General features: G+C 46.1%; 1 protein-coding gene across 1 annotated transcript; it reads right to left on the reverse strand.

Moving 5' to 3' along the window:
* Positions 1-4,218: 4,218 nt before the first annotated feature.
* On the reverse strand, positions 4,219-22,267 carry IL12RB2 (interleukin 12 receptor subunit beta 2). Its single transcript, XM_076339968.1, has 15 exons — positions 22,210-22,267; positions 20,787-21,113; positions 19,997-20,111; positions 18,147-18,322; positions 17,805-17,944; positions 17,278-17,422; positions 14,598-14,677; positions 11,163-11,385; positions 9,687-9,887; positions 8,567-8,668; positions 8,332-8,487; positions 7,349-7,486; positions 5,981-6,068; positions 5,235-5,334; positions 4,219-4,927 (listed from the first exon to the last, which is right to left on the reverse strand). Exons 1-15 carry the CDS (start codon positions 22,265-22,267, stop codon positions 4,424-4,426), a joined length of 2,553 nt encoding a protein of 850 aa, XP_076196083.1. The 3' UTR covers positions 4,219-4,423.
* Positions 22,268-26,480: the final 4,213 nt, after the last annotated feature.

The raw sequence follows: 26,480 nt of genomic DNA on the forward strand, positions 1-26,480 counted from the left end.
CAGTCTTTGCAGGTGGGAGATGCCTGCGTACCAGGCTGGAGACCAAACCTTGGAACCAGCTGCTAGACCCAAAACGCGAAATGGCAAGCTGGTACTTTGCAAAAAATCTTGCACGCTTTGTGTAGCAGATGGTGTGAGAGGCCTTGTGCGGACATGGAAGAATGGTGCTTCACTGCCTTGCCAGAGACTGGTCTGGGTGTAGTTTGTCTCCCTTACATACATTATTTTCACAGGTAAAATATCTGACTGAAAAAAGGCAGTGCGAGAGGAGGACAAAGACTAACAAAGCTATTCTCACTTTCTAAGCTCTCACTGAGAAAGTGGCTTTGGGTTTGTTCCTAGCAGTGAAGTGCAGTGGTGGCTGCCCCCCCTTTGCTGGGCTGTGGCCGGCTGTGTGGCTGGAGCTTGCAGGCTGGTTGCTTCTCCTCCAGGACTGAAGCTTGCAGGGCTGCGGGTGTTAATGCACTTTGGCTCAAGTTGGAGGGTGTGTAGAACTGCCCATGGTCAGATGTTTCTGACATGAGTTGGAGCATGCTGTCACTTCATTCCCTAGAAGAGAGAAAGCAAGTAGGAGCTTACATGTTGTTTTTTTCGTATTTCAGCAACGATTACAACTTCAAAATAAGGAAATAAATGTGAGGACTTGAGGTGTGCTGCATGGCTGTTGCGTATGTGCAGTGTCTCAGCTCTGGGTAGTCGTACAGCTGTTGATATGCCTTTCGTGTTGGCAGGGAGTGGTAAACGCGTTGGCTTGCTGGGGTGTGCTGCAGGAGAGGTGAGCTGGGCCTGTGCTGATGCTCGTTTGTGGACGGTTCAGTGTGAGCCAAGGCTTGCTTCAGTTTGTGTTGGTTCACTGCCCTAGGGTGTGAGATTGCCTGTAGTTACCGATAGGTGTGCTTGAGCTGCTTGATCTTCACCTGTGAGACATTACTACAAAGGTCATCATAACACCAAGAGGTGAGGGAGCTTTATTTTACTTGCGCATTCTTTACTGGGCGGAGTGAAGGTAAATCGGATATGGGATTGGCTTTGTTGCAATGTTTCAGTTCAGCAATTTGAATTAGCACGTGCCTAGCGTGCCCAGTTGTGGTTGGGATTTGTACTTGACAAACTGCAGGATTTCCATTGTCTTGTGTGGAGGACAAGGAAAAGACGTGCTTCTGTCCTTTCTCCTAAGAAAGCGCCTGAAGGTTTGTCTGGCTCTGTGAGATTGTGCGGCACTTGCAGGGCAGCGATGCGGAGCAGGAGGGAAGCATGTCGGGACAAGACGGCCATTGCTACTTACGTGCTTTTTTGTGCAGCAGTTCCTTTTAACAGTGGACCACTGTTTACCTTTGTCAGACTTGGATGAAGATGCTAGAAGGGATGGCTGCTTGCAGGTTGCTTGTGGACTGCTGTTAAAAGCCATTTTCATGTGGAAGTGCATGTTACTCTGCTGTCCTGTCTGAGCACATCCATGTCCAAGCTGTGACCTTGAGCATGGAGGTCCTGGGCCAGTTTGGAGGTGGCAGTGAGGATGCAAACAAGTTCCAGGGTTGAAATACTATCTGAAAATACAACTCAAACCTAAACTTCTGGTAACCACATGAGTAGGGCTGCATTGCAGAGCTGCTGCAAAGCCTCCTTGCACGTGGCTTTGTTGGGAGCCTGCAGATGAAAAAATCCTGTCAGCTTTGACACCCCTACTGAAAATGTGTGTGGAAGCGGGGAGTGTACATCACTTGCATTGGTACCGTGGCGAGGCAGACTGTATGCTGTGTCTTAAATGAGTATGTGCATCTCTCTTGAACGAGAGGCTGTCATGTGTTTACTGGCACATCTGGGAATCATTTTTCTTCAGTGCACAATTTCTACCGTGAATGTGGTGAGCATGCCAAGTGGTTGGGCAGTAAGGGTAAGTATTCTTGTCCTCCTGTGACTGCTGAGTTACCTGACAGGAATAATAAGCTTTGTTGGAGCCATGATAGGAGAAGGATCCCTTGGCATGTCTGGGAGAGGTTGTGGGCAGCGTCCTGCCGCAGGTGAGCTGAGGGGTAGGTGCAGGGACTGCACTCCCTGTGCTGGGATGGTGCGGGAATGGCTGTCGCGCACACCCAGCGCAGGTGGGCTGTGCGAGCGCTGTTGCAAGAACATGCATCTCAGAAGTGGTCTTTGTGCTGCAGAGGAGCCCTCAAGTGCACACCGTGAGATCGCCAGACTGCAGCACGACAGAGCTGTTACCTGGAGCGCTGCTCCTCCTGCTCCTCTCCTCTTGCAATGTTTCCCCGCAGCACCCTTCCCTCTGCTTTGGGAAAGCAGTTTCCTGGGCAGTAGCTGTCTTCAGTCTCTTTCTCTTCCTTGGTTCTTTATCCCCAAGAAGCAACTTTCAGGAGGAGTGCCGCACGCTGTCATGCCCCCAGCTTTGATTGCAGGCTCCAGCTACTGAACATGTCTCAGCCAGACAGTGAGGCTGGGTCGTTTGAGGGGTTTGTGGGTGTCCAGTGGGAGCTGGCAGCGAGTGGCGTGCTGGATCCCATGGGCTGCTGGCTGCTCAGGCAGCCGAGCTGCTCTGCCTTTACCAGGCCACATCTCCTTCCTAGGAATACATGCGGCTGTGGGCTAACAACAGCTAAATCATTGCTGATGGTTTTATTTTGTTTTCAATACATAGAAACAGAAGACTGGAAAGCTAAGGTTTGAGAAGAACCAGGGTGCTTGTGATCGCTTGTGCTGATCCAAGGGAAACGCTCTGGGCATTGCAGGGAGGTGCAGAGAGAAGTCGCTGAAAACTGAACACAAGGAGAGCTGGTGCCAGGGCTTGAATTTCACGTTCCTAAGAAACCTTAAAACTCACATGCACACAAGTATTTTCATAGACTCCCACCCACTGCAGAGATGGTGTCACAGTTCGGATGGAGGTACAGACCTTGGCAAACCAAGTAATGCAAATAACCCCAGCCTGTCTGGCACTGGCTCAGAAGGCAGTGCGTGCCCGGTTATTAACAGTCACAGGCTTGTCCTGCAGTGCTTTTGAACTTGGGAGTGCCGGAGTGTGTGGGCCTCCTGTAGAAGGTAACAGCCACATCTGGGGGAACAAGCCAACAGAAATTTCCTTAACCCACCGCTTTGGTTTTGCTTTTCACTTCAAGCAAAAGGCAGTGGGGAAAGCCGTGGCCTTGAGGTAGCAGCCTTGTGATGCAGGTGCATCTCTGTCACAGCTGTGCAAGGAGACCTGTGTGGGGCTCCTGAGGGCTGTTTCCTCACTGAGTTGGATAATGGCTGTTTGTGGAGGTGCTCTGAGATGGTGGTATCACAGGAGGGTTTCATCACCATTTTATGCCACTACTCAACAGCTTGTGTAGTCAGCTGCGGATGGAGAGCAGCCACCTGATCCTGGGTAGGAGGAGGATGCTCCAGGTAAGTTCAGATCTGGACTACCTCACCTCTAGCAGCAATGCTTCAGCTTTGTTTTTAAAGACACTTTAATCTGTGCATAGCTGCAGCGTAGTAGCACTTGAGCTTGACCAGAAGAAACAACAGGAAACAAATTTCAGGTTTCCAACACTTTATTTATATATATATATACACACACACATATAGTAAACAAAGTCATTAAATGTGTAACACATACTTCAAACCTGTAATTGGAATACTTCAATAAATGATTTAAATTCTTCTCACCAGTCCATTTGACTTACTGTGTACGCACGTTGCCTGTTGCTTTTATTTCTGGTGAGGATTTCTCCTTTTCTGAGCTGACCCATGAAGGCAGGCTGGCCCTGGCTGAGCTGCCAGCCCTGCTGCAGCTGTGTCCCTCGGTACCGGTGCAGGCTGTAGCACCAGTGTCGAGGGGACAGCGTGACTTGGTGCCAGTACTGGAGGAACACCGCCTGTGGGCTAGCAGGCATTAAGTTTAGCACCAGTGGATGCAGATGTCCCCATGCTGCATCACTAACCTGCTGTGCACAGCTGGAGGAGCAAGGGCTGCAGCCGTGGTCCTGCTGGGGCTGGGATGCTGAGGTCTGACCCTGGCATAACTCCTCACTCTTCCTGGGTGAGCGACGGTTGAAATGGTGGTTAGCACATCTCTGATTCCTGGGGTGGACGAAGCCAGGCTGAGCCACTTGTGATCAGGCAGTGGGACAGGGGCCTGAGGCAACCCAGGCTGCAATGAAGGCATCTGAGTAATTAATTGACCTCTTCAAAAGCTGGGTCATGCGGCCCTGGCATTCCTGATCTGTCTTTAATTCTACCCAAGCGTGCTGGGTGGATGAGGAGCTGCTGTATTGTACAGGAAGGTGTGACGTAGTGCTGGAAAGGTTGGTGAGTTGGGTTTTTTATCACTTAAAGGTATCACATGCAAGTTAGTGGACTGGCTGTACTGAAACACACTGAAATACTTTAAGTGCAAAAAATCGGGGCAGGCTTACATCACCCTGACCGCCTACCTTGTGAAAGAGCTGCGGTTTATTTTCACTGTATCCAAACTAAGATTCCCTTCATAGGAAAGTGCAGGTGACAAAAAAGTTGTTGAGAAGATGGAGAGCGGATTGCACTTGAATTCAGGGTAGTCTTCAGTGGTGTCTGTAACAGGGGGTCGGTACATGGCGGCTTTGTCAGTGACGGGGTTGGTGATGTACTCAGAAATGGTCTGTGTGTGCTCCGTCACCTCCACCACTATCCTCTTGTAGAGGTTGGGAAGCTGCTGCTCATAAACCTCTCCGTCTGCCGTGCTGGGCAAAGGCTTGTACTCCGGCTCCTCGTGCCCCAAGCTGCTCTCCAGTGGCCAGTCGTCGTTTTCCCTGCTGCCAATGCTGCTGAAGAAGAGCTTGTCCTGGAGGGCCAGGGGGTCGGTCTTCGTGAAGGCTTCCTCTACTTCTGTTGTTTCGGGCTCTTCAAAGCTGCTGGTGCTGTGCAGGAACAGGCTGGAGGGCAAGTTCAGCTCTGCCTGTGGAGGAGCACATGCTGCACAGTGATAATTATGTGATCGATACCCTGTGACCTCCCACCCCCACAATGCAAGTATCCCTCCACACACAGAGCAGCTCATACTGCTAAAAATGAAAGATCTCTGCGTTGTTCTTGCATTTAATTTGCCTGATACATCCTACAGTCTAACATGATATGAAAACAGAGCTTATCCACTATCAGAGATTGCTGGATTTGCTGCATTAAGAGGTTACTGACTTGCATGGCTCCAATTGCTTTTCCTTCTGAAGGTGGTGGGATTAGAAGAAAAAAAAAGTACAATTTACCTTCATAGACATGTAGTTCTTAGCCCATGTAGCGTTAGCTGGGTCTGGAATAGCTTTGCTCTGCCACTGTGGCATAAGTGCAGAGAGGAGCGACTTTAATCTGCAGATTGAATAAGTGCAATTAAAAGCATGAATGCTGATACCTGCAGCACTGATCTGGGATGTGCTATTTGTGCATGTGATTACCGAAGAGCTCAGTGTAATCGTGAATCTGCCTTAGTAGAGACGTGCAGAGACCCCGGCTGGGTGGGGAGCATGTCAGTGTTGGCTGATGGGGCGGTGCAGCTCTTGAGCAGAGGTAAATGCTGCCCAGCATCCTCCTCCTGCCAGCCCCTGCCAGACATTTGCCTGTGATGACTAACAGCAGCCCTGTGGGCAGAGCTTGCTGGATATGGCCGTGGGCCCCAGTCCTGGAAAATCTGGCTGGGGACATGTGTGTCGCTCTAAAGGAAAACAGTTTTTAATCTCGGGGTTTAACTTCGCTCCAAGGTTAATTGCTAAGGATTGTACCCCTTCAGTTTTGTTTCGGTGGAAGCAGACCTTAAGCTCTAGGTTAAAAATTCATGATATATACGAAATAAGGCTATATTTTAAGCTCAGTGGGTGGTGTTCTTATCATTTGTGTACTCTGAAACCGTTATTCAGAACAATCCTCGCTGGTCCTCAAGGTGTCCTGAAAGGACATGACCATCCCTTCTAATAAGAATTCTGTGTTTTATTGGAATGTAACAGATGGATCCACTCACACTTTTCTTGCTGGAGGCACAGAACAAATGCAGGCTGAGAAGATGAAGAAGCTGCAGGTAAGCACAACAGTCATCCAGTCCCCAGCACCTGAAATACGGGGACACGACATTCATCTTTATTAAAAAAAAAAAAAAATAAAAAATTAAATATGCTAGTTCAAGTTGGACAACAGTTGTGGCCTGACTAGTGTTTGCACTCATAAAAGATACCAACATTTTTTTTGGTTCAAAATCAGGAATCTGGGTGGACTGTTGGGGACAGCAGTACTTTTTAACATAAAGGTGTCTACCACTGTCTCTTGAGTTATGCAGTCCACAACCCAAAACACGCAATTGCTGATCTCTCTTGCAGTACTGAACCAAACATTGACAGAGGACATAAACTTGGGGTGGTGCATGCAGCAGAGAGATGTTAAGTAGGAAAGATCTTACAAAATTCGGTGCATCTTTCATAAACGGTCAGTGACTGAACTGTTTCTCAGTGAACACCTTGGCTTTACTGTGCTTGCACTATCTTCTTAAAATGTAATTTTTGCAAATCCAGATTTTATATCAGGAAAACTTTTAACTTGTCTGGATTGCTTTAATTTCCTCCCTGCATTTCTCCTGCAGTCCATGGGAGAAACCTGCCTCCAGAGGAGCCCTGCTCCCATGCTGGGGAGATGAATTCCCTAACATACGCAACTTGGGAGCTTAAAGTTGTTGTGGCACATTGCTGGGGAGGAGATGCAGCAAAACAAACTTTCTGGCAATGCTTAAGCACAAATTTTATCAACTCCCTTCTCAGGGTTTAGTGATCACTTGCCTTGATCTGGGCTCACAACAAATTTGATCAAAACAATCCATCTTGCAGGACAGAAACCCTGGTTACTGCTGTTAGCTGTGGTCAGAAGTCTTTGGGAGAAGGTCTTGCTTTTGCATCCCCTGGGAGGCACAGGAACAGGGACCACACACGTGATGCTGTGCTCCTCAAGAAGGCTCTGAGGTCATGGCTGCTTTAGTGACCACAGGTCTTCAGAGAGCCACCAACCCATGGGAGACGTGACCAGCAGGACTTTCTGCATGGGTGCCTGTGCCAGAGCTTGAAGCACACAGATGACTGGGCCAGCAACCCGAAGGGACCAAACCCTTCTTTTCCCCCTTCACCATAAACCATTCTGCTGGCCTTCAACTACTGTTAAACGGTATGGCTAATGTCTTGGCACAAAACTGGGAGCTTGAAGACAAAGAGATGCTACATTTTAAAACTAGCTGAAACTAGAGAACTTCAGTAGTTGAAGAGTAGTGGGAAAAGCGTTCCCAGTCTGTGGAAAACGGGGCCAAGGGCTAGGACGTCTCCTGGCCCCCCACCCCAGCAGAGACTCATACTTTCCAAGCAGACGAGCTCGCTGTTGCCCCAGGGCCCCTCTCCAGCAGCCGTCGATGCTGTCATCCACAGGGCATAGTGCTCGCTGGGCTGCAGGTTGGTGATGTACAACGAGTGCTGGGCAGTCACGTTGGAAATGGCTGGAAGGAAAAGGGGGAGAAGCAAATGAAGCACCTAGCACATATGTTTACTGCATTTAACTTTAATGAACTGGCTTTCTAGTGCTTGGAGCATGGAGAGTTACTTGTTACTTAAATTAATTTCTATGTCACTGAATCACTGGAAGGGCTATAGAAAACCTTATGCTATAGGGGTGACCTGTGCCATTGTATAGATGGGATGCCCAGGATTGCATATCCTGTCCTCTGACTACTGTTGCTTGGTAAGTTAATGTTTCAATTTAAAGTGAGGTTTGTATGGTGGAACTGTGAAACATCCATTAAAACCTGTCATGCAACTTCCGTATAAAGTTTTGAAAAAGACGTTTCTTGGGTGGAAGCCTGGGAGTTAGGCAGACGGAGTGAGAGAGGGCTTGGGTGGGAAAAGCGTGTGGGTGTGGGAATGCAGTAGGTGCTGCCTGCCGAGCGTGTCTCAGAGTACGCGTTTGTTCGACAGGGCTTTTAGAAAGTCTGTTATTTTACCCTGCCAATAATTACAACGGCCTGCAGTGGTTATGACTTCAGAAAACAACTAAACGGGGAAAAGGGGAAAAAAAGAAAAAAAGCAGGGAGAAATCTGATAGTTCCACATTCAAAATAATGTAGAATGGTCTGACTCAAATCTGGAAGCCCTGAACATGCGGTCCTGTTGATGGGCAGCTGTAGCAGGGGGAGCTGACTCTGAATCTTGCTGCTAACCCTCATGGCAGACCAGCTGCCTGTGACTCCCTGACTACGCAGAGCTTTCTGAAGGCCTCTCTCTCTCCCACCCTCTATCCTCCACCCGCAGCACATGCACATCATGTTGGTCTTCACCAGGTACCTACTGTAGACTTCTGGGGCTTCCTCCCTGTCCTTTTTCTGCAGGTATATGTGGTACCCTGTGATGCAGCCCATTTGCTGGTGGGCAGGGATTTCTTCCCATGAAACCAAGATGCCATTTGCCCATGGTGTTGTATACATCTGGGGCCCAGCTGATGGTGCTGCAAAACATAAGACTGACTTTTAAAGCTGAACTTAACCTAGCTTAAAAATACCTGGAAGAGTATTACTGTGACTTACCTTTTGCTCTTGTGTATCCCCTAACTGCTGCCACTTGTCCAGCTCTGTCCCAATAGAGTGCAAATACACTGATCTGATAGCACACGTTATCTTTTATGTGCTCTAAATAAAGAAATTAAAAGTGGAGAGTCACTAGTTAAAGTATTTACAGTCATGGCTAAAGTATTTACATTAGCTGCTTAAATCTGAGATGAATCTTCTGATTTATTAACACATCTTTCACAAAGAAGGAAAGAAACGCTTCTCTGTGTTCTCCTGTTCAGCTTGGCAGAACCTTACTGTGCATAAGGCAAACGATGTTAGCACGCGGAAGGGTGAAATCCTTTGTTTCCTCATGAAGCAACAGCTGCCAGCAGACCTGTATCCTTCAAAGGAAACCCGGGACTGCATTTTATGCTTCAAGTAAAGGGAGGAGGTGAATAGCTATTACCCAGCTTGTTGCTCTAAGATATGAGGTGCAGGGTTTGGCTATGCGTAAGGTCACTTAGGAGACACGAGAATCTCACACCCTATTTCTTCCCCATGACTTCATGTGAACATCCTCCTCCGGGCTGTTCCTGCGGGTTATGGTTGATCGACAGGAACTCGTTTCTCTCCTTTCCAAAGCAGAGCACAAAGCGATGGCGTGAATACGCTGCTTTTTCAGCTCATTCAAGAGTGGGGATGTAAACACCTCGGAGGCACAGCACCAGGACAGAAGATAGAAAAGACTAGCGAGGGTAACACTCGCTGTCACCCCGGTCATAACTTCATAGCTATCTGATGTGCAGAACACTGACAGGTAGTACTGGTTGGGATTAGTAACCAACAATTAGTAGAAAGGAAATAGTCTTTTCTTAAGCCTTTGATCTCTTGTACTTCTAGCTGGCTTGTTTCATTTCGGAGGGACTGGGGTTTTTTTAAGAGACATTTTAATTATCAGATGTAAATCGCAGCTGAGAGTGACTGCGGAACTGAGCCCAGAGCAGCCACGGATTTAATTTTTCTTTTCATCCCATACAAAAAGCTTTAAATGCCATCATTTCTTATGCTGAATTAGTAAAAATTAGAATCTGACTTGTTCTTTAAAAAGCTTTCAAAATGGTACCTTAGTAACATCCTACCTTGAAGTGGTAGTTACCTGCTATCACTGTGGACAGGTTGGATGCTGGAAGCTTTACCCAGGCTGGATGGGGCTCCAGGCGCGTGTTCCTCTGTGTGTCTGCCCACTCCACTATGTATCCACTGATGGATGCAGTCGATCTGACGGGCGGTTTCCAGCTGATGAGGATGCTGCTATTTCCCATGGCTACAGCAGAGACTTTCTGAGGAGGAGGTAGGTCTTACAGGGGAGAAAGAACAAGCGAACAAAAAAGACACTGTCAGCACAAACTTGCCTTAACCTCAGGTGGACTCGGTAAGTCTGATATATGGTTTTTACTGTGTCTCGTCCTGTCTGGCACCATGCAATGTATAAAAATAAACCGCCATTGAAAGAAAAGGTATTTATACGAGGGTGATGTCTATGCTGATAGGAACAGAGCCACATTTTTGTCCTGTCTTATGGTGCAGCAATTTGAACATACGCAGTGTTGCTTGTTTATACCATCCCCAAGCCCTGAGAGGACACTGTCACGGCACATACCAACACCCCTGCTCCTGAGTCAGAGCGCAAACACACATCATCTCCACAAGACCAAAGCTCTTGCTTTCACAGCTAGGGCCAGGTTACTTTTTCTTGCAGAAGAAAAAGTTGGGAAAGTCACCGAATTTTCATCGGTAATATAGAAACACTGACATCTTTTTTTAATGTTTTTTCTAACAAATACAATTGAACTGAGCCCACAAAGCAGTTCTTGTCCTACTGCCTCCAAACAACCATATACCAGTGATCTTTCTGCACCAATCCTATCTCTGCCTAATGAAGGGCTCACGTAACCAATGCAGTCTGCGAGCTGAGGAGCTGTGCATCTGCCTCGGGAGGAGGAGAGCGTGCCACTGGTGTTCGATGCAGCACTGGGAAAAGGTGAAACACTTAGCAGTTGTTCTGTCACTGTTTTACTGACGTTACACCAGGACAAGTGCAAATAGAGAACCGCCTCTCTGAACAAACCACCTGAGACTGCGAGGCTCCGTCGTGCCTGGTACCAGCACAGGAAATTCAGGGCTGGGTGAGTTCAAAATTAACACTCGTTAATTTTGCTGCGCGGGTACAACAGAGTGCAATTTCAAAAGGGATAAAACTTGTGTGATTTCCCCTCACCATCACCTTCCCTTCAGTACTGCCACCTCTCTCATGCAAAAAAATAACCCTTTTTTTTGGCATGGTTAATTTTCTGTTGTGTCAGGTCCCTGGATGGCTGATGGCATGGCTCATGCCTGTGTTGGCAGAAGGGGTTGGAGTGAAATTACAGGAGTACTAATGCAGGGCAACTTAACGTGTCATGAAACTGAACCTCTGACCACATTGAAAACTGGATCTGCAGATCCCTGAAGATTCACTGAGATGGACCTTGATGAGCACGATGTGGTGGGACCTGAACACTTCCGTGGTGTGTAGCACAAAGCAGAGCACTAGTATTATTCCCAGTGGTCCAGACCCAGCAGAGGCCCTTACCCTGGATGCCCAGGTCGGTCACGATGGATGTAGGGGGGGACTTGCCCCTTGAGTTCTCAGCTGTGACCATTATCTTGTAGTCCACCCTTGGCATGACTCTGGCGTAGCTGGTTTGGGTGGTAAGGTATGCTGCTTCTCCTGCCAGGGGGCTCCGCCGGTCCAGGGCTTCAAAGGTCACTGTGTACCGCAGAATTCTTCCTCTCGCCTCTGACTTGCTCAAAGCCTGTGAGGAAAGTGCATTTGTTACTCTCTTCTTCTGATGAGCAAAGACTGCAGAAAGCTGACTGTGCCAAGCCGGGGTGCCCCAGCAGGCTGTCCAGGAAGGTTTCAGACCTGCTCGTGGAGGAAGGTGTGGCTGGCCATTTGTGAACCAAATATTTCACCTGCTTTTAAACGAACCTACGACCACGAAAGGGGTCTTTGTGTCACACCTACAAGCCCTCCTGAAAGAGGCTTTAGCAAGCCCGCACGCTCACGCAGGACTGCAGTTTGTCCACCCACGCTGTGATTCCCGTGGAGCAGCAGCCACGGCCCCTTCCCCACACGGGGCGGAGGTGGGGAGCCTTGTTATCAGCCCTCCTGCCTGGCAGCAGGGGATGGCTTCAGAGCATCTCCCTAACCCAGATGCTCAAGTTGCCCCATTTAAGTGAGGAACTTTCACTCAAAGGTAATTTTTTCTCTTCCTTTTCTGTTCTAATAGTAAAGAGGTTATTTACAGCGACAGCATTACTTGCTGGACTATAGCACATACCAGCTAATGTTCTTTGGTAACCAATTATCAGTTTTTACTTTCTTCTCTTGAAAAGCTGGAGGAAACAAGCAGTGCTGCAGACATTGCTCACTCACTTGTCGAGACTGCTTTCTTCTGTAATACTTTTATTTTTTTTTTAAATTAACTTAAGATCTGTTGGCCTGAAGTACTGCTAATGCATTTTAAAGGTAGTATAGTTTCCCCATCAGTACCAACCTAAGAATACATGTTTGTAAGTGAACATGCACTTTTATTGCTAAAAATATAATGCTTTTTTCCAAAGAAAGCTAGTGTCCTTGCTGCAGAATTTCCCTTTTCCACCATGATTTTGCACATTTGTGTAAAACCTGTACCACGTAACAGCCTATTCTGATTTTTCCCTTTGATTTTGCTGCTGCCCAGCCCTGTGACCCGTGCTCTCCATTCCCAAGCCTCGTCCCAGCTCCATCACTGCTCTGCTCTTGGGAATCCGTAGCATCTAGCCACATGAAATGAGTTAATTCCCTAATGGTAGGGCCAAGAGCATGCATTTACCTGAGAGTCTCTCTTAAGGTTGCATATCTTTCTTTTAATTTCTTATTTATTTTTCCTGTTTAATTCCAGTTTAGTGAAGCTCTTTTGCTGTGAGCTGCCGATTTTCCAAGCCACAGTATAGCTGGGGAGAGGGAAACATGCAGCCTCCTCCTTCCTTGAGTCTGAATTCAAGCCACGCTTTTCACAAGGGGAAAAAAGGGTATTAACTGCACAGCTGGATTTGTAAAAATAAACGATTTCTGATTTTGGGAAAATCCAGATTTTTACTTAAAGCCATGATAAAGAATTACTTAAATCCAACCACTTAGAATACACATCTCTGAAAAGTCAGTCTGTGCTGTCCCGTGTAACACTTCTCAGTGGTTTTTCCACCCCGGGTGTCTGCAGTTGCACTACCAGTTTCACAGTTTCCTGCAGTTTCTATACAGTGCGTTCATTTTGTTTGGCTGTTTTTTTGTCATAACACAACAAAAGAAGGAAGAGGGGGGGAAAAAACACTTTTAAAAATAGGAAAATGTTTGCAGTTTTACAATTGCTTTAGCAGTGGCTCAAGACAAATGCAGTGCTGAAACCACTCTGAAAGCCTGCTGAAATTAAATTGGTGATCCTTTCTTTGGTATTAGTGTGAAAATATGAAAACATATAATGGTAGTACGTTGTACTGAGTCTGAGTCTTTTGCTTTGTAGCTGTCGTGAAAATTATAAAAGCAATGTATTGCACCCATTTTATGAATGGTGCTGCAGGAAATCTGCTTCAATACAGAAAGTGTCGCCAGCTCGCTGTTGCAAGATAAAGGTCTTGAAGTTAAATGTCTTAAAGCCACAACGGCTGGAGTCACATAATCACATGAGAATTTCTGCTTTCGCTTATAGCATAGTGCTTGTTGGTGTGGGGAGAAGATATAGCAGTAATTGGAAGGTTATCTAGAGATTGCAAACTGGCAGTCAAAGATGATTTATGCTTTAAAAAAAAAAAATCTTACTAGCTTTGAAATAAAACCACCACAGCAAAACACCCCACAATCCAAAAATTCCTCTTGGACCTGGCTTTAAGTATTGGGCCAGCAATACCGGAGAAACTCAGCACCCGGCACTGGTAACAGGGCTTGGTTTCACTGGGAACGTTGGTATAGCAGACCTGGCATAAGCCTTTTCCCCTCAGCTGGATGCTAATGTATGGTAATATGGAACTTTTACCCTACAGCTGGGTTTTAATCTGAATTCTTTTTGAAATTTCCCTTGCGGGGTCTCGGTCCCAGCTCACAGGAGGCGTTGCTCAGCAGACACAAACAACCAACTTTTTTCAACTCTGAGTTTGTCCAGTTTCAGATCTGCAGCTTTATTATTAGCAAACCCTTTTGCATGTGGTTTGCCCATCACCTGCTTCACACCTGTAGAGAAAACCCATTTCTTCCTGCTGCTGTTGTATGACAAGAGCCTTGACCATCCACCCACGCAGCAGTGACATGGACAGGACCCTTTCAGTTGCACAAACTACATCCAGCTCTTAAATTTTTTAGAGTTTGGTCACCTTAAAGGGCTATTACAATAAATTGCCTCTTCTGCCTCCCCTATTCTTCATTGCTCTGTTCTTCTGAAGGAAGCTCATACCCAAAAGCAGACACACAAGGTGTGTGCATATGGAGAACATGGGGCACAGTGTCCTCCTGGCCTCTCAGAACTACTGTCCTGACTGCGTATGGCAACCATGGCAACCAACACTGAGGTGGAGAACAAGGAGAGGGAGATATTAGTTAGAAAACAAATTAGGAAGTCTGTAAGGTTGTTATCTGTCCCTTCAGATATATCATCAGAGACACAGGTCGCCTTGTGGAAAGGGGGAGGGAACGTGTATCTTCGAAAGGTATCACTGAGCTGTGATATCTCCGTTTCTCTTCACTGATGTGATGTGCTGGGAATGTGTTATACTTCCAGCATGACAGAAAGTTTGGGCACCTGTAAAAGGGAAATTGTAGGTAGAAAAGCATTGCTGAATCTCCCGGGGGAGGCAAGCCTTGGGTAGCAGAGCTGGTCCATGTCCCTGTCACTGGGCACTGGTAAAAGCCCTGTGCTCTCCTTGGGTTCAGTGCTTTCCTGCGAACACATAAACCAGAGTTCCCCCTCATCTACTCAGGTTTCACTTAACTTACCTTCCAAAAAAGAGAGATGTTCTGCCGTTGAGAGTCCACATCCTGCTGTCGGTACCAGATGTCCAGGAGCCCGGTCGGCACTAGTGTGGAAGGAAAAGGTGAGCAGCATTACTGGCTGTATTTTGAAGCAAACAAACAAGACATTGGGTAGGCGAAGGAGGTAAAAATTCTGAGACAATTAAAATTTAAGATTTAAAATGTCACTGAAATGATGCAATATGTAATAGCCTGTATTTGCTGTTGCAGGTGGAGTTCAGCTGCGTTGATGACTGCCCACATGATGGTACTCATGAAGAGAACAAGCCATAAACCCAGGAGAGGATTTTGCACTGCTGATGACTGTATCCTGCACTCGGTAATCAGGACAGCTCCCAAGGAAGCCTACACATCAAAGTGACAGTATTAGCTCTCGTCTTTGCATAAAAGTTCAGGCTAGTTAAGGTCCTTGGGGTTGGCTACCTCACTCCTAAAACAACGGACAGCTTCAGGTGATCGGGTTTGTAGGATCTGCAGGGTTTCACTGTCTGGCCCTAGGCAATAAATGTCTTTAACAGCTAGCTGGGTAGGACCTTGTCAGAGGTAGCTTAAAACCCCTGTTCTTTCCACGATTCTCCTTATAGTCACAGAGTGACTGGAAACCCTTGATGTTTTGAATAAACCTTCCAAAATAACACTAAAGCAAACTTCCGGCTGCAGAAATCGGTGAACAATGTGCTCCAACAGTTTAGAACCAGATAAAGACACATAAAGAAAGCCAATGTGACCAAAGATAACAAAGTTTGGTTCCTCAAGGTCCCTCACCAAAATAAACCTATTAAATTCAAATAATTGCTACTAATAGCCTAAGCAGCAGGCAGCTATTGGACTAGCTATTCCCAGCTAGAATGGGGCTGCCTGCTATTTGCTAAATTCAAAGACAGAAAAAATCCTCAATGCCAGCAATGTTATTTGTCCTTTATTAGCTGCAAATAGTGACTGGAATAGAAACAAGAAGCAGGACTGACAGAAGAAATAAAACCAGAGCACACTCGCTGTGAGCGAGGGAGGAAGGGGCAAGCTCAAAGCAGGAAAAATAAAATATGAGATTGCATCTGTTGGACTCCAGCCCAGATTTTAAAGTTTATTTCACATGTGAACCACACAAATTAGCTGGGAAAAAAAAAAGCTCACTTATGAACAGTGCTTGCGTAAAGCAAGTTTTGTGGCAGGAGAAAACTTAGCTCATCGAAAAGGTAGACTCCTGAATTTGCAAAAGGTCAAAGTCGTGTAGAACTTCAGCTCCTTCAAAGAAGGGCAACCATGATGTACCCAGAGCTTCTCGCCTGCAACCTCCCCTTGCTGTCACCTAGTCTGAGGACAGAAAATGCTCCTTGATTAGCCGAAAAGATTCTCGTTTTATGGCATCAGCTGGGTAGAGGAGTGATGACCCCAAATACCGTAGCAAGCCAGGGTGCATCGAGAAGGTTGAGAAAACTGTTGAGAGGAAGGTGGGGGAAGGAAGGAGAAGCTCACACCTTCTGCATCAATCAATGCTTCTTACAGAAACTGATGCTGTCAGTAGTGGTAAATAGCATGAGTAATAACGGCACTAGCCTGAAGAGCTTATAGTAATACACAAAAAAGAGCAATGAAATCCAAGTAGGAGATGAAAGGAGGGGATGCCAAAGCAGCCGACACATCTTTGTTGAAACACAAACTTCTGAGAAGATTTCCTCTCTCACAAGAACTGAAAGTTTTGCAGCATGTGAGTTCGTGCAGCTCAGGGTGAAGTCAGGCAGGCAGCTATGCGAGCCCATGGCCAGCCCAAGGCAGCCAATATTAGAGTTGGCAGAAACTAATAGGATTGCCCTCAGGTTGGTGCTGTGTGTCCCTGGAGTCTGCTGTACTGTCCTCTGGAGCAGAAACGTTCTTTGCTCAGCTAATTCCTGGTGGGATCTCTCTCTCCCGAATGCCTGGCCAGGTTCTGCTCTGCTGAAGCTACCCAGGTCTCCAGCAACTCCACAGCGTGGTGGAGGAGGCCACCTGGGGAGGCTCCAAATGAAATAACTTCTCTACTTGGGAATAGACAACTTGGCAAAATTAAACTGTTCTGTTAAAAGCTGCCAGCATCAGCAGAACTGAGAGTCCAGGCAGTTTCCTGCCCAATTCTCCCAACTTCTCAGCAAATTGTTGGGCGAGGTCAAGGACCCAGAGTGTGTCACCCAAACTGTGGTTCATCAGCACAGAGGGTGACATAGCAGTCATCCTGACCTGAGTACGGGGTTGTTGCAGGAATTCAGTAAAATGCTTAGATATGAACCAATACAGAATATTTCTCTTTCCCCAGCTAAGCTGCACAATTGTCTCTGCCTTTTCCAGATGTGCTACTATGGCTCCGGGCAACATGGAGAAAATTCCTCCAACCTTCAACAATGTCAGATGAAAATACCCTTCAGACCTTCTCAGTGAACTCTTGAAATTCCTGTTTTGCAAGTAACTCGAACAGCTTCATTTTTCGTTCATTAAAAAAGCAGTTCTGTTACAGAAGTTACTTTCCTGTTGGCTCTGTGTCTGGATCCACAGAAGCTCTGCAAACCAACCAGCAAAAACCCAGCAGCATTTTGACTTCATTAGCTGAAGTCTCCACTTGTATGCAAAGGTTAGACACAGGCTTGGTGCAGGAGATGCCGTCTTGTGTTACCTGCTTCTGGAGTCCGGGTTTGGTATGCCCGCCAGTTGCTCCACAGTCCTCGCTCAGGGTGAATTTTACAGCTGACCTGAAACTCGTAGGCTGTATGAGGCTCCAGACCATAAAGACTGCATTTCTCACCGGTTAAGCTCTTAACCTTTAATGAAGATAAAGGACATATAATGTTAAACTCACAAGGAAATAAAGATTGAAGGGAGTGACAGGCTGAATTACTAATGCCCAAAGGAAGCCCAGCCAGCCACAACACGTCTTTAAAAACCAATGGGGAAACCCTTGATCTGAGGCAACTTTAATAATTCAAAGAACGATGCAATGAATCATCAGGCTTGCAGTTCTTCATCAGAAAAATCCCTCACTGAATTATGTGAAGATAACAAATTTTTTAGGCAATAGTTTTTCTTAAATATGGTGTTAAAGAGCAGAGAAAGGCAAATTTGGACAAAGTGATTCTAGTAAGAAATAACAATATTAAAGCAACCTCCAAGGATTGTAACTTCCTTTATTCAGAAGAGGATTACCATGCTCCAGGTGTGCCTGGTAAGTGGACGGTATCTCAGCCTGCAGTGCTGCACTTGTGCTTCATCATGCCAAAAAAAGGTGCAGTTGGTCACAGAAGAATTTTCAAATTCCACTAAAAAGTTGGGAGGATGTGGTTTCACTAGCAGCAAAAACAGAAAGAAGCAAACAGCGCTCAGATACGCACCACAGCTCAGAACGGGGGATTATGTGGAAAATAGAATTACTGGTTTAGACTGGATGGATGCTTTTTCTGAGAGGTTTAAACAAGAAAGTGCTCAAAATGTTTTCACGTCTTTCTAAAGGGCTCGGACTAACTGAAAGGCAATAAGTAATGCATTTACCTATGTCTATTAACATGAACACGAACGGCTGTGAAACAGCACTTCCTAGCTCATTGGAGGCTGCAACCACAACAGTGTAAGTAGAGTCAAAATTCAACTTGCTCAGAGCCAGCGAGCCAAACTTCTTATTCAGACTTTCTTCTGAAACACATAAGACATCTGTCCCATTTGATAGCCTGGAACAGAAGGAAAAATCTTGGTTAATACTCTCCTGTATGCCGTGAAGGCTAAACCCTGGGTGTGTCGGGGCACAGCTCACGTCCTCATACAGTCGTGCTGCTCTGGGTCCCTTGGGGCTGTGGCTCTTTCAGCAGCTTCCCTGCAGGTTAGCTTTCAAGGGAGGACCACTGCACTGAAAGCCAGGTAGGTCATCTGCTCCTTGAAAGATCTACTTTATCTGCTTAAATACAGGGGTTACAGTAAATACTCCTCTAGCTAAATCAGTAGTAAAGGTGTTCTACTGCTTTTTGTTTTTAATTGCAGACAAAGGAAATACTTGTGGATTTCCACTGAGCTGCAAGTATGTGAGTAGGTTCCTTTTAATAGCATAATGGTTACCTAATATTTCTCTATGAATAAGCATAGGTGTTGGTACACAAAATTTGGGGGATGATGGATTTGGGGGTTTTTTTGTTGTTTTTTACTTAAGTTAGTGATTAAAAATGTAATTTATCTGCAGTCTAATGGTCAGACTGCATGACTTCAATCACAACTTTTAATTCTCAGTCTGCCATTCAACCCATTGCCTTGGGTAGCTCATTTAGCTTCTCTGTGTATTTTCTTCCACCTGAATCAGAGACAATTGTATCATGTTGCTTCAGGCTGACCTTTTGTGTTTTGTAATATACTTAATAACTTACTAGCAAGCACTGCTATGTCTCTATGTTACAACACTTGCAGGACTCATTATCCACACTTCCCTACTCTTCTGCAAATTACCTGTATATTCTTCTTCTGCTTAAAGAGCAGTGACAGGTTTCTACAAGCTACTAAGAAAGTTGCTGCTACCGTGGCCAACAGAAGCAGGTGAAGAAGAAGAAGAAAGTGAAGAAGAGTGAGGCTCACAGGGCAAGGAGATGGTCAACATGCAGCACCTCGGAAACAAATGGGGAGTAGTTCAGCCTACCCAGCGGTTTGCAAAGGGCAAAATTAATTCATTCTACCCAGATGTTTGCTTGAATAGGGGGTTTTAATAAGGTTCCTCCTATGCACGGTGATTCCTGAAATCCAAAGGTCTCCTAATGCGCCTTGATGGGCTCTAGGGAGCCTTTGCTCCTTCCCCACAGTTTGCTGCAGAGGTCTCCACAATCTTTTTCAGGGAAGGCTCAGCCAAACCAGAGAGAACAAAAATACAGGTTGTGTCTAAAACGGGAAGCAAAAATAACACATTTCCAGCCAAGGTCCCTCTCTGTCTCCTTAGCTAAATTCCGAGACATTGAGCAGCTCCGATTGCAGGTTTTCTGGTGCGGGCACTGCTAACCACAGGATCACTAAATAGAGGAGAACCACTGTGGGAAAGCAGCAGGTTTGAGCAGCCATTTTAAGACCACTTCCCCTACTAACCTTCCATTTCCAAAAGGGAGCCATGGCTTGGCATACCCTCTTTACCTGCTGAACCCTGAAGGAGCCAAACTGCTGCGGTGCAGCACACACAGATGTGAACAGAAAAGGGGTTTTAACTGCTCCAGTTGGCTTCTGTGATCATGGCAGCCTTGGATTGACTTATTCATAAACCACCTTTTTCGTGTGCTTTGATAAGGGTAAATCTTCAATAAACAGTGTAAAAATAAAAAAAACCCTCTAAGATACAATTATAGGTATTAAAGAACCTACATCCTTGAGTTACTTACTGTATTACATATGTAGTGCTGATGTATGTGAGCCTTCCTTTATCCCAGGTGCAGGTGGGCTGGCCATCTATCCCATACTGGATACATGACACATTTCTTGGCTCATCTGGAGGATCTTAAACAGATATTCTTATCAGAGTCTTCCTTAAAGATGTTGATAGGAGACATTTTAAGAAATGCTAGGTTTGTGTTGATTTTTTTTTTAAAGAGTTTATGGACAAGTAAGTGCAAAATATTCAGGCTGATAATTTTTATATGTGAAAATAGCTGAGTCTATGATCTCTGCAGCCTGTTGAGACCTCTGACACTTGAGCGAAACCCCAGTGACTTTACAAGGGTGCCAGATAAATACAAGTGCTTAACAGCTCTCCGGACTGGGCACCACAAGCTTTGCTGAAGGAATCAACCATTATTCTTTTTTTTTAAAAAAAAAAAGCAGCACTGATACAGCAGACGACTGCTGCAGCAGCATCAGCTCGTCAGGCTAGAAGAAAATCTAAAATTTCCTTAGAATTTTTCTTGCAAGTCCCCTGTGTCCTGGAGAGACTGGTGGGTGTTGGGGTAGAACAGGAGGGAGTATGGTATTTGCTCTGAGCAGGCATTTTTATTTAGCATCTCTCTGTTTATCAATAACAGAGTTGCACAGTTCCATCCAGGAATATTTTAAATACAAAGAGCCACTAAAAGACAGCACCTTTTCTGGAAAAGGCCACTCACTGCTAGTTTCTAACACGTCTCAAATGTACCACAGGAAATTTTTAAGAACAAGGGATAATTAAATTCTCCTTACTTCCAGATTCTATATCGATTCCACAAATGAGTTTTTTCTTGTATTCACAAACTATTTTGCACGTAAACATGTGTTTGCCGTATGTATGGACTAGAAACTTGGTGCTTACTGAACTGCTGTAATTGCTAATTAGTTCAGAGCTGTTAAAGAAAATAGCTATCCTGCACTGCTCAGTGTATTGCAGGGGTTTCAGCTGGCATGAGAGGGTGATCCTGGTTCCAGGCTGGACATGAGAAGCAGTGTTAGCAGTCATATTCCCTTTGTCACATATTTCTGCAGCGCCATGGGGAAGTTTGCTAGCAGTCACGTTCCCTTTACTGCATGCTTCTGCAACAGAATGGGAAAACAAACCTGTAACACAGATATATCACTTATCTGGTACAACATGCTGCGCTCGAGGAAGACAGTCTCCCCAGATTTATAATGCAAGAATTCCTGCCTCTGCATAGTAACTCATGGGATATTGCTGTGCCCAGTCTTCACCGATCTGATTAACTGGGATCAGAAACCAAGGGCTAGCTACCAGACATCATACAAAAAAGCACAAGCCCAGGCAAAATCTATCAGAACTCCTTTTTCTTTGTTTAAGGAAATAAATCTGTGTTTCAGTAAAGCGGTGGCAGGCATGTTTCTACTGAAGAGACAAGCAACATTTTCTCTGACTCATAGAGACCTCCCCTTGCATGTTAGTGTCTTTCCAAAGTGGCACAGGAGACAGACGGGGGACAGGCGATCCTGTACTCAGCGTACACGAGCACTCGCTTGCCGGCAGGCTCCAGGACACTTGCGCTGGGAGCGAACAAGCCGAGCAGCAGCAGAAGATAAGGGAAAATGCTGGAGTACCATTTCTCCTTACTTGTGAGTTCTGAAAGTCTTTGTGGAAGCTAATTGTAGAGGTGCTTTCCCATGTAACCAACAACAGCTCTACCTTGAACTAAACCAAATAACCTCCCTGCATAACTTATTAGCAACTATTTGCAATATACTACATACACAAATGAAACAGGCTTGCAGCACCAATTATGCATAAACATATGCCCAAGCTGCCAATGCCTGAGCATATATGATTCTGTATTTGCCTCTTTTGCTAAAAGCCAAGGCCATAGCCCTGCCCACGGTGACTCCCAGCCATGCAGCCAGCGTGCGGAGCCCTGCCAGACGAGACACTGCTGCCCACAGCCTGCCCAGACTATGAAGGACAAGGTGCATTGCATTGGAGAGTGGGAGGACACTCAGCAGTAGCAGCAGATCAAGGAGTTCTTAAGGAAATTACAGTATAAACCTAGTCAAGCATCAATTTTTGCTCTCTCTAATAAGAAAGATGTTTATTAGTATACCACACAGAAGCTGAAAAAAAACTTAATTAGCCTGAGTGCTTCTTTTAAGTGATAATTGCTATGTAGGGGGGGAAAAAAAATCTTACCTGCTGTGAAGTACACCAACAACCAAATTGCTGCGGGCACAATCCATGCAAATAGCATTTTGCTCCCTATAGAGAAATGAATACCTTTTACCAGTTCCTAAAAAGCGGGAAAATAATTTACAGATATTTGTATTTTACTATTTTACAACTTCAGAAAATCCAGAATGCTTATTTCATGAGACCCTTCTTATTAACATTCTCTGCTAATGCTGCTAAGTTGTGATTCTCGAGACCCTATCGTAAGTAGCAGCTGATTTCTAGATAGTTCTCCCTAGAGACAGGCACAAGAGCTAGGGGAATGGCAAAATTATGGGTACTTTAAAACTCTGTGCTTTAAAAACGGACACCTCTGTGCTTTAGAAAAATAAATATTTGCTCCCTTCCCCCCAAAAGACCCCCTGCAAGCCCAGACCCAAAACTCTTACTGTGAAGGACAACAAGAACAAACCATCAGTACCCCTCATGCTGTTTCTCCCCAAGATATGGTTGCATGCCACACTTCAGCACAGCCCACACTCTCCCGAAATCCTGCACCCTCTTTTGGATGGAGCAGCCCCATTTATGTACCCCATGAGGACCCTCATGTGCTCTTCAGCAGGTCTGTGCTCAGACTTCATACAGATGACCCCAAATCCAAGTGAATTGATCTCATCCCAGATGACTAACACAGCCTCAAGATTCCCAGACCTGAGTATAGCTCATAAAATTTTGGCTAAGACCTTGGGAACTAGCAATCTTACAATTTCTTTAGACTATTTTCCAAAAGGAAAGCCATCCCACACAGCTTATTTATGACTATTTAACTCTACCCTAACGGACAAAGCTCCAGACACATGCAGTAAGCACACTGTTAATGACACAACCAAACAAAACAGCTTTGAAATGTTTTAAACTCCACGGGATTGCTTAAAAATTCTGTTCAAATGTAAACCTATGTTTACTAGATAAAACCCACACTCCAGTACTAGAAGTTATGGATACAAACATTTTACACAAATTATTCAAAGTCAGCCTGAACTAAGCTCAATATTTTCCCATACATTTTGCAACCAGCATTAACAACTATTTCCTTTTTTACCCTTCCCCTGCAGAACTACAGGGTCGGTGAGAATATATTAGATACTTCAGAAGTGAATACATGAACAAGCACTTTCTATAACTCCCAACCTGTCACAGAGATGCAGCTATTTTAATAACTTGATGCCATATTGGAAACAAACTACTGTAAAGTGAAACTTCAAATCCTGACTGCTTTTCATGCCTTCTTGGATGGAGGGGCACTTCCATGGGGATGCATTGCACAATATAGTCTTTGCTACATGTATATTAATATAAAAACAACAAAGAAAGTTATTTCAGATTGTTTCTATATAACGAGATGGGACCCACTCCACGTTTTTTAAGTGAACCGATATCTGAGGTGAATGTGAAATACATAAGATTTGCCAAAATGCATATTAACACCGTGTTTTATTTAAATCCAGACGTTCTTCAGACTGAAATGTTAAGCCTTGCTGCAGTGCCTCAGCTTTACACAAAGACACTTCATGTGGTGCCTTCTGTAGGTGATTAGTAACTGCAAGGATGAGCAATCACAGCACCAAGGTTCTTCAAGTAAATGCTCTGCCTTCCAATAAACTGAAATTTCCCAGTGACTGTGTAAACATCCTTCAGACAGCTTGCTCTCTGACAGCAAAACTGTACCCAAAATACTTGAGTCAACAGACAAAAATAGTCTCTCTTCAAATAATTTTAGTCAGTGGTTTACTTAGGTAAGTGCTAGACAATTTATGCAGCATCATATGAGTGCAGCGGAGTATATAAACTGTGAACAGAGTAAAATATGAGAAAATAATGAGAAATAACCTTCAGCTTAGAGCAAAGATATATATGGAAAACTTTTTTTTTAAGAAGAAAAAAATCTCCAGATTCCACATCAATGAAGGAAAATAGTATTGCTGGGCATGGGTTAAAGAAAATATAAAGGACATTGTCCTGGTAAGTACAAGGTAGAGGAGTTCACAGAGTAGGAGATCATGCATGTTTATGCATATTTATCTCTATGAAATCTCAGTTGAAAACACAAGGGCTACAGACCGTAGATTTTGATTACCTATGGGTTCGCCATAATGGCTGTTCACAGCAGCCAACTCAAGTTCTTAAATGAAATCTCTTGTAAAGCACACAAGCTCTGTAGTTGGCTTTTAACCAACTTTTAATGCCTTTGCCCCCACTTCTCCCTAAAAAAGCTCCACACAAAGCAAGTGTCTGATCTAACGGTCTTACATGGAACCCGCAGGAACAACTGACCAACGCCAGTGGAAAGAGGAACGTTTCTCACTGTTACATTTCACCCAGAAAAAAACTGCTATTTGTACCCAAACTGCGCTGTTGCTTTCGTATTGCTAATAACACTAGCTGCGTTTTTAGGGAAACTTCCCACTGTTGGCAGGCTCGCGGGTGCTACTCTGGCTGCCCCAGCTGCCCCAGGCCCAGTGAGGACGGCAGCACCCCGCGCTCTCGGGCTGGGGAACCACAGCCTTGGTGCCATCCCACCCGAGGTCAGCGACTCTTCACCAGAGCTACTGAGCATGAGGTATTTAATAAGACCTCACCATATGAAGGAAAGGGACGGCATTATTTCCGGAGGACGGCCCTACAGCACTGCGCTCCCTTAGGAGGCTCTGTCCCAGTGTGCAGCGAGCATCCCAAGGCAGGCAGCATCCCAAGGCAGCGAGCATCCCGAGGCAGTGAGCATCCCGAGGCAGGCAGCATCCCAAGGCAGCGAGCATTCCGAGGCAGCGAGCATCCCGAGGCAGGCAACGAGCATCCCGAGGCAGCGAGCATCCCGGGGCAGGCAGCATCCCGAGGCACCGAGCACCCCGGGGCACCGAGCACCCCGGGGCACCCATCCGCGGGATGCTGCGTTTCCCAGCGCACCGCCAGCTTGCTGCCCGCGACGGACACCTCAGGCTGGCGCCCAGCGCCCCGGGGATCGCTCCTCAGGACGGAAAAGCCGCAGTGTGTGGGGGGATGCCCGTCCCCCGCAGCCCCCCTCCCGCCGCCCCCTCGCCCCCACGGCCCGGCCCGGCCCGAGCGGGAGGCGGAGGGCAGCCCGGGCTGGCCCCCCCGCCCTCCGAGCCGGGGTTACTCACCCCGGAGCCCCGCAGCCGCCGGGAGGGCGCCGGCAGCCTCCCGCGTGTGCGCGGCGGCGGCACCTGCCCGCCCCGGCCCGCCCCCCGGCCGGCCCCGCTCCCCCCGGCAGCCAGGGGCCACCTCGTAAGGGGAATACGGGCGGGGGGTGCGTGAGGGGGGGCTTTTCCGTGCGCCGGCGGTTTTTCATCCGGCCCGGTGCGAGCAGCTGGTTGCAGGCAGGAAAAAGAGGAGAAGAAAGGCAGCGGCTGGCAGCAAGGGCACGGCTGACAGCCCCCCCAGCCTGCCCATCCCCTGGCTTTTCTCGCTGGGAAGGTAATGCACAGGAAATTTCAGCGACAGAAAGCCCGGGTATAAGAAAAGGATGAGATTACCAGAAAAAGTTTGTGAAACTCCAAGTACAACTCTCACTACCCGCGTGATGGCTCTTAAACTGGAAAGAACGAGAAGTGCAATTAAAATAAAATAAACCCTAGCCTCCCTTGTTAGGAGAGAGGGGCTTGTCCTGAGATGCGTCCACGGTGATTCTTAGCTTTTCTTTAATGTGATTCTTGCTTTCTCTCATTTTTTCAGCGCTCTCACAAACTACTGCCGCATTTAAAAGAGCTTTTAATGAAAAAGTCTCTTGTACTATTGTTCCTTCTCTTTTCTGGACATCGAGAACATAAACTCAGTTTTCCTGACAGCACCTTCCTGATGTGATTAACTTTTATTAGCTTGAAAACTGTAGCAAGGGTATTTTGGGGGCAGACATTTAAGTGAATGAAGAGGAAGCACTAAGTTTGCAGCCTCCAAGCGTCCAGAGTTTTGTATTTGAGCCTCCAGTCCGCTTCATCTCTCTTCCAAAGCCCAGCGCAACATTTGTACTTCTTTCTAGAGAGCTGACAAAGTTCATAAAAATACCATGCGCGAACTGTGCGAGTCTGTACCCTATGAAACTCCAAATATCAACAGTTTCTTTTAAAGTATATATCTTGTTTCCCCTCTGTCTTCTTTTAGTTCACACTACATTTTCACTTTTCAGTGCTGCTTCCCAGCACAGGCTTGATCTACACTCTGCAAAACCAGCATTCATATAATTTTAAGCCAGGACACCGTTAGGAGTTTATATGGAATCT

This window comes from Aptenodytes patagonicus, chromosome 5, assembly GCF_965638725.1.
Source record: "Aptenodytes patagonicus chromosome 5, bAptPat1.pri.cur, whole genome shotgun sequence".
Classification (NCBI taxonomy): Eukaryota; Metazoa; Chordata; class Aves; order Sphenisciformes; family Spheniscidae; genus Aptenodytes; species Aptenodytes patagonicus.

Coding starts and splice junctions, on each gene's coding strand:
- IL12RB2 (XM_076339968.1), bottom strand. CDS start 22,267: ATGCTATTTGCATGGATTGTGCCCGCAGCAATTTGGTTGTTGGTGTAC. Junction 14,678..17,277: donor AACCCGGACTCCAGAAGCAG/GTAACACAAGAC, acceptor CTTCCACACTAG/TGCCGACCGGGCTCCTGGAC. Junction 4,928..5,234: donor AGAACTACATGTCTATGAAG/GTAAATTGTACT, acceptor GCTCCTCCACAG/GCAGAGCTGAACTTGCCCTC.